This window comes from Battus philenor, unplaced genomic scaffold, assembly GCF_028537555.1.
Source record: "Battus philenor isolate CCGP_79_NKW_IND1 unplaced genomic scaffold, ilBatPhil1.0.hap1 SCAF_14, whole genome shotgun sequence".
Taxonomy (NCBI): domain Eukaryota; kingdom Metazoa; phylum Arthropoda; class Insecta; order Lepidoptera; family Papilionidae; genus Battus; species Battus philenor.
Genome location: NW_027181676.1, coordinates 8,873,758 through 8,880,714, shown reverse-complemented (window position 1 = coordinate 8,880,714; position 6,957 = coordinate 8,873,758). Strand labels below are relative to the sequence as shown.

General features: G+C 30.5%; 1 protein-coding gene across 1 annotated transcript; it reads left to right on the top strand.

Annotated features, from left to right (window-relative positions):
- Positions 1 to 2,344: 2,344 nt before the first annotated feature.
- LOC137933768 (PRADC1-like protein) lies at positions 2,345 to 5,373 on the top strand. Its single transcript, XM_068777815.1, has 5 exons — positions 2,345 to 2,599; positions 2,735 to 2,871; positions 2,962 to 3,077; positions 3,430 to 3,555; positions 4,464 to 5,373. The coding sequence occupies exons 1-5, from the start codon at positions 2,509 to 2,511 to the stop codon at positions 4,633 to 4,635; spliced, it is 642 nt and encodes a 213-aa protein (XP_068633916.1). The 5' UTR covers positions 2,345 to 2,508; the 3' UTR covers positions 4,636 to 5,373.
- Positions 5,374 to 6,957: the final 1,584 nt, after the last annotated feature.

Genomic DNA, 6,957 nt, shown 5'->3' with positions numbered 1-6,957 from the left:
CCTTTGATTTTGACAACTGAGACATAAGTCGTGACCATATCAAGGAACAAAATTTTCCCTGCTTTGTAAAAATATTAAACACCCAATCAACTTTGTTTTATTATTTTAATTCATTATTTTAATGCTTTTTAAAATAATATACAATAATACATAGTGGTAAAAAATAAAAAAAAACACACAATTGATATTAATCGGATAGTTATATAAAATATAACTATCCGGTTAATATCTTTCACTTCGGTCATCGACACATTTCCAGTTTACGTAGCATGGCACTAATTCAATGACATGTATATGTAGATTTTGGGAACGATATACTTTGATGCTTTGAATCATCAGCAAAGAATGGTATATTTAAAGTCTAGATATGCTGGTTTTACCTTGTTAGTAATATCTACAACTTTTCTCCTTTTCAAGTGCATAACGATGATGATCGAAGGGATTATCGAGCAGTGATAAAGCTTCGCGGTATAGCGTCGTAAGCAATTTGCGACTGGCATTATCTCGAAGGGAGGGATGATAGACTCTAAACAGGTCCTTAAGGATGAAGATCGCGGGCCCAGAGTGTCCCGATACTGAGTCTCGGTAGCACCATATTACTTCTTACCTATATCATATGTCCTTGACATCTTCAATGGGATCTCATGGGAGTGGCGAAACGACTCGTTCACCGAATAGGCAAAGAGTCTCCATAGAAGAGTCCTACAGACGTTGATCCATAGTCATCTTGTAAAGCGGAGCGCATGCCACACAGCATCATGGGAAGAGCTCCCATCCTCTATATATACTGATTTCACTTACCGAAATATACACTCTATCAAGTAGTTGGTTGAAGGATGGTAATTGGTTGTCTTTTTTTGTATCCTTTGTTGTGCAGTGTTGCAGAAGTGCCTTGAAAAGCTCGAACTCTTATTGGCAGCTCTAGCAAACAATACCATCAGTTTTTGCTCTGCAGTAATATTGGCTGATGATAGCTGTTAGATAATTCGAGGAACATTTGGAGGCGGATTTTCTTAGCCAACTGTTCAAGGCAGACACAGCTCTTCTTATCGTTTCGCACCAACTTTCCTACACCGAACCACGTAGTACGCAGAAATCTCGGAGTAATTAAAAAGTGGGCTTGAATGATCTAATGTAAAGCTCGGTGACCTTTGGATTTTGAGCCATTCTTTTTACCGTGGATAACGAGTCTCTTCCTAGGGCCACTATTTGTCGCATGATGTAAAAAAATGAAGTTATTAATAGTGCTCCGAGTCCACGATATTCGCAATATTCTTATCCAGTATAATATTTCCCGAACATCAACTTCGTTCTCTCTCTTATCAATAGGACCAACCAAGTGAATTATTTTTGCTTTGGTAATTTTACTGTTTCTCTACATCTTGGATAATATTTCTATAAGTGATAAGATTATGTTTACATTTACATGTCATGTCTAAGGAACAGTGAATACTCTTTCACCACCAAAGTATACCACGGAGTCGTATCAGCCCATACGTTTTTTCTTCCACTTTGACATGTATTTGTTATTTTTATGGTTTTTTTTTCGTAAGGGCCACCCCTTATATCGAAAGCCACTCTACTAATTTGTATGACATTCTTTAAAGTATAAGACATAATTCGATGCATGAAACGATGACAAGTTCTGTGTTAAAAAATGAACGGCTTACTCAATAAAAACTACGCTATAAATATTTTGTCAGTTCTTAAAATCTTTTATTTAAAAAAAGAGCCTTAGATATATCTAATTTGCTGGAAAATTGTCCTAAAAAATAAGGAATTTTTTCGTCGTGTAGAACACTGTACAAAATATAAATACGTTCCATTTCCTCGTTTCACAAAACTTTAAAAAAGAAATAAACACCCGGCTATTCTTTAATGTACCTTTAATGAAAATTACTTTTATTAATATAACGATATTTGAGTCGTTAAGTACTTTATTAACTTTTGGTAAAAATACTTAAAATAAACAGAACTAATATGAATGCAAAACAAATTATGCGTAAATTGAAGAAAAATTTTTCATAAGGCGTTACTTGTTACTATCAATTTAAGAGCCACAGTTTTGTCCCGTACAAAGACAAGTTAAAATTACGTGTCATTTCGTCATACGTCTGCAACTTTCTTATCACTAGTAAACGGGTGTACTCTCTTTTTTTTTACTACAGATCGAAAATAACCTAAATAAGTCGCCGTTTTTTAATTTTATTAATAATATCCATGGTAGCTTCCCAGGAAATTTGTTAAAAGATATTGATTTTCATTCCTATAAGAAAAACAGCAAATACTTATTTACTCACTCCTTACAAAGAATGAAAAAAATAATGATATGCCCTATGCCACCGTTGAGTGCTCATGCTACCTGCCACATAAAACGTTAAAAAAATTTTACTGGTTTTTATAGAAATCCAGATCAGCTACTAAATCGTAATATTTTGTCAATTTTATGTCGAGTATAATTAATAGCTGTCATGGTGACAGTTACAGTCATAAACGGCGAAAAAGAGTATGCTTTACGAAATTCTACATATTTGTAACTTTTTACCATTGTATTCAATTCTCTTTTCTGCAATTTTCTTGAATGTAGCTTCTCCTGGAGGTAAATGTTTATTATTTTTTACAAGATTGCAATATTGTTTTGCTATGTTTGAAATGTAAACGCTTTTATTAAATACAGATGTCTTAGGTTAACTGATTATTATGTCATTTTGCTATTAATTTCCTTTTTTTACAGCTAATGACTTGCATTTTAATGATGGTGCATCAACAGCAGACATCATTGCAGGAGATGTGTTTTTTGAAATTATTGATCCCCCAGAATTGAGGTACTCATATAGAATTAGACCAGCGAAGGATTTTGGTGGAACTTTTGTAAGTTTTATTAAATGCTACCTGTTTTATCCATCACAATTATTTACAGAAACAGGAATTTCAAAATAATTTAGTTCTTTTTTATTTTAGAATGAGAGCATCCGCTTTGAGAAGGCTCGCCTTGTGCCAACTGTACCTTTGCATAGTTGTGAAGAGATTATTAACCATGATCAAGTTTTTGGAAACATTGCTTTATCTGAAAGAGGGTAAGTATTTATTTTTATTAATAAACAATAAACTTATTTATATAAACAAGTAAGAGATAAAGATGTTACAAAGTTTTATGTATGTAGAGTACAAGATTTGGAGATTTGCTTATAGACTAGCATTATCTTATTGCTCACAAAAGTGTGTGTCAACAAAGACCAAACAGATGACTCCATCATTTTAACAAATATAGAATTGAATGGAAGTGTATTATGGTAGCTGGACAATCTATAATTCCATGCGAAGCATATATTTTGTATGTAGGTATTAATGTGTAATTTGCAATTTTGGTCTCTCAATAAAAACTAAGCATTTCTTTTTTTTTCTTATGTATTTGTTTTGCTATTCCAGAGAATGTTCTTTCGTATATAAGACAGCAAAAGCTCAGCAAGCAGGAGCCAGAGCTATTATCATAACAGAGTCTGTAGATAAGTGGGATGATTCATTAGATCATCTGATAGAAATGGTAGATGATAAGTAAGTACAGTATGTATAGAATTCTTTTAAATTTATAGCTTGATTTAAGTAATTTTTACCTCAATAGTAAATTGATGAGCAATATTTATATGGATTTTTAATGCCTGATACATTTACTAAAATATGAATAACTTTAATCTGTTTCATCCCAAAATCCCAAAATGGTCCAGATGAACCTCAGGAATCATGGGAGATTCTATAAAGGTTTATGTTAGTGTGACAAAAAATTGGTGTTCACAAATTGTAAGCTGGTCTATGAAAATTCACATAAATTTATTTGCTCTCAATTGTGCTGTGAGTGTACTGAAAAAGTGTTAGCTTGACTTCTGTTATCAATGTTGATAAATAATATTTGATGAACCTCAGTGACTGTTACTTTTAAAAACTTGCAAATTCCATATTCAGTACATGTCGAGATTAGCAAAGCACTACCACCAATTTAATTCACTTTTTTGTCTATTTTTGGGGATATTGTAGAAATTTCGAAACCACCTGAACTAGCTAAATTTTGAAAATGGTGTTTGAGAGAAAAAGTTGGACTATTCACACATATTAAAGTCATGCACATTAATATTTATACTAAATTTTAAGGTTCGAGAATTTAGGTGGTAACAACTGGTTACAAATATTTTGCATGTACATATATTTAAATTACTTGTCTAGTAAAGTAGTAATTTGACAAGAATTTTGTACTACAATTGATGTAATTAAACTGTTGTTAGTTATAAACTAAAAAGGCAGTCAGGTGAAAATGTTAATGAACAATATGTAGAGCAATTTAAAAACGTAATGTAACCTGTGGCCCATGACTAGAGGAGAATTAAATTTTATTTAGGTGAAAATTATGTTTCTATTAATTTATTGTATAGATTTACAATTTATACTCACATATTAGTTCTCTATTTCAGAATGGATCTGGATGTGAACATTCCAGCAGCTTTTCTCCTTGGCCGGAGTGGCGCTACAATACTCAGAACATTAAAAAGACTAGATAGAAGCTATGCTACAATTAATTTACCAATTAACATGACCCATAGACCTATAAGTAAAATGAATCAACCACCATGGATTTCATGGTAAATTTATTTCGTTCAGATATTTGTTTTGTAAATGTTCAGTGATGTGTATAGTTTTTTGCTTGCTAGTAATATTTAAGTACAGGAACCATATTTTAAATAATAATTATTATTGTTAAAACTTGAAATGAGTATATATTGTTTTATTTTGAATGTGTTGCACATGGATACTGTGTGTAGGGTTTTTTTTGCCTTATGTGATTTGCAATAATTTGAAATGTGGATAGTTTGACAAAATGTATAAGGCATGAAATTTTGTTACAAGTTATGTCACATACCATATTTGTATATTTACTGCACATATTCATGATTTTGTGTTCACTTATTAAACTAATAATTTTCAATGATCATTATAATTTATCAAACAGTCATTCAAGTAATAATACATGCTTTGAAGTTTAAAGGCTCTATTCAAATTCAAAATATCTTTTTTTACATATGCTTTCGAATTGTCAGTAATTTTAACATTATTAGTAGTAAGCTACTACATCTCGGAATGCAGATCTGCTGTGAAGAGACAGCAAGAAACAAAACAGTTGCTCTTTTAAAAAAAATTCAATACTTTTTCATGTGTATATTATAATATCTATTATGTAAATCACATAAAGTCGACATAGTAAAAAAATTCATATTATAATAAGATTTATTTAACACACTTTTAATTTAAAATTAAGAAAAGGAAGATCTAAAATATCTTGTAGAGCTTTATTATATATGCATACACTCAAACCCTTGAAGGATTTGTTATGTTTTTGAAGGCCAATTTTAGGCATTTCTAGTTTATTTCTATTACTTATATTTGTCATGTGACTATTCTTTTTCTATTAAATATGTATTGTGAAGCAACCATTATAATACCAATTTATTTAAAAACACAAATTAAATTACGAATGCTCTGTAATATCTATAAAATGGTTTCCATCATATACTAGGATTATTATGAATTATGAGTAAAATGAAAATGGGAGAAGAACTCTTGTGAATTTTTTAGTTTATTTACATTCCTAATTTTCAATAGTTGTAAAGTAAAACAAAGTCAATATATGTAGTTTATGAAGTATTTGCATTAGTACTAGAATACATTAGACAAAAATATGAGGCTTCTAGAATAACTTACTATTTTGCTTATGTATTTCTAATGCTTTACAAATTTGGGGAATAATTTCAATTTTTATTAATTGTTTTCATCACTGTTTTAGGAAATGAAACATTGTTTCTTGACTTGCATGGTTCTTGCATTCATGTATATTCTTCATACAGTAAAGTATACCACTCTCCTCAATTAAATCGGATAATATCAATGAGGGAGAGTGTGATTATCATTTTTAGAATATCCTTGTCTTTCTTTACTAGGTATGATGGAATTTTATTATATAATTTGAGCTATTCGTGTTGCGATAGTTTCATGATGAAAAATTCTACACATAAAGTGCAATAGTTGTAGTTTCCATCACAATCTATTGTCACCTGTGCAGGAATTTTGGATAATTTTGCATTGAATAAAGGCACTTGTATTTTAAGGCATAAGTTTTTTGGAATTGCTTTTAATTTGCGTAAATCTTTACATTAACAGACTATTACACTCCGTTATATATCCACTCTTAAATAATTCTTGCCACACTAAATTTATAAATATATATACAAAATGAATTAATCGTCTATTGGTTCATTTTATCCAGGTTTGATGTCTAATCTCTTTTATTTGGATACAATAATGGATCAGAATATTTTTACTCCTTAATACCTGTACAATCCATTCACTCTCCCACATCCCTTATTGAAGAAATAAGTTCAGTGGCTTGTTTTGGGGCCTCGACTGTAGTCTTAAGATTAGATATTTTACGGAAATTTAAGCCCTCATGAAACTCATGAACCACTGAGGCGTAAAAACCCTCTTAGGTTGTCATTCAATTTGTGATTAGCATTCCCATTTTAGTGTGCCTTTATAGATTTACTTTTAACAACCATTTAGATTAGATGTCAGCACTTGTTTTTCCAGTTTATTTAAATGTATTAACTGATGTATTCACAAGCATAATATAATCTGAACTGATTGAATGTGAATAATGTTAACCAATAAGAAACACTTTTGTATCAAATTAAGATATGAATCATGCAGTAAATTTAGTAACAAATTTCAGCAAGGTTAATTTTATTAATTTAAAATATATGTTATGATTATTTGCCGTCTTAATGTCTAAAGGTTAAGTATTTTACTTCTGTTTTATGTTTATGTAAAAACCTACCTGTGTTTATATAAGTTCCTACATTCCCAACGCTATTTAAAAGTTTTTTGAAAAAAAAGCAAGGAAATGTTAATAATGAA

Bases quoted from the DNA above. Each gene is read 5' to 3' on its own strand.
- LOC137933768 (XM_068777815.1), top strand. From the start codon at position 2,509: ATGCTTTACGAAATTCTACATATTTGTAACTTTTTACCATTGTATTCA. The intron at 2,872-2,961 runs GTAAGTTTTATT...TTTTTATTTTAG, and splicing joins AGGATTTTGGTGGAACTTTT to AATGAGAGCATCCGCTTTGA. The intron at 3,556-4,463 runs GTAAGTACAGTA...TCTCTATTTCAG, and splicing joins ATAGAAATGGTAGATGATAA to AATGGATCTGGATGTGAACA.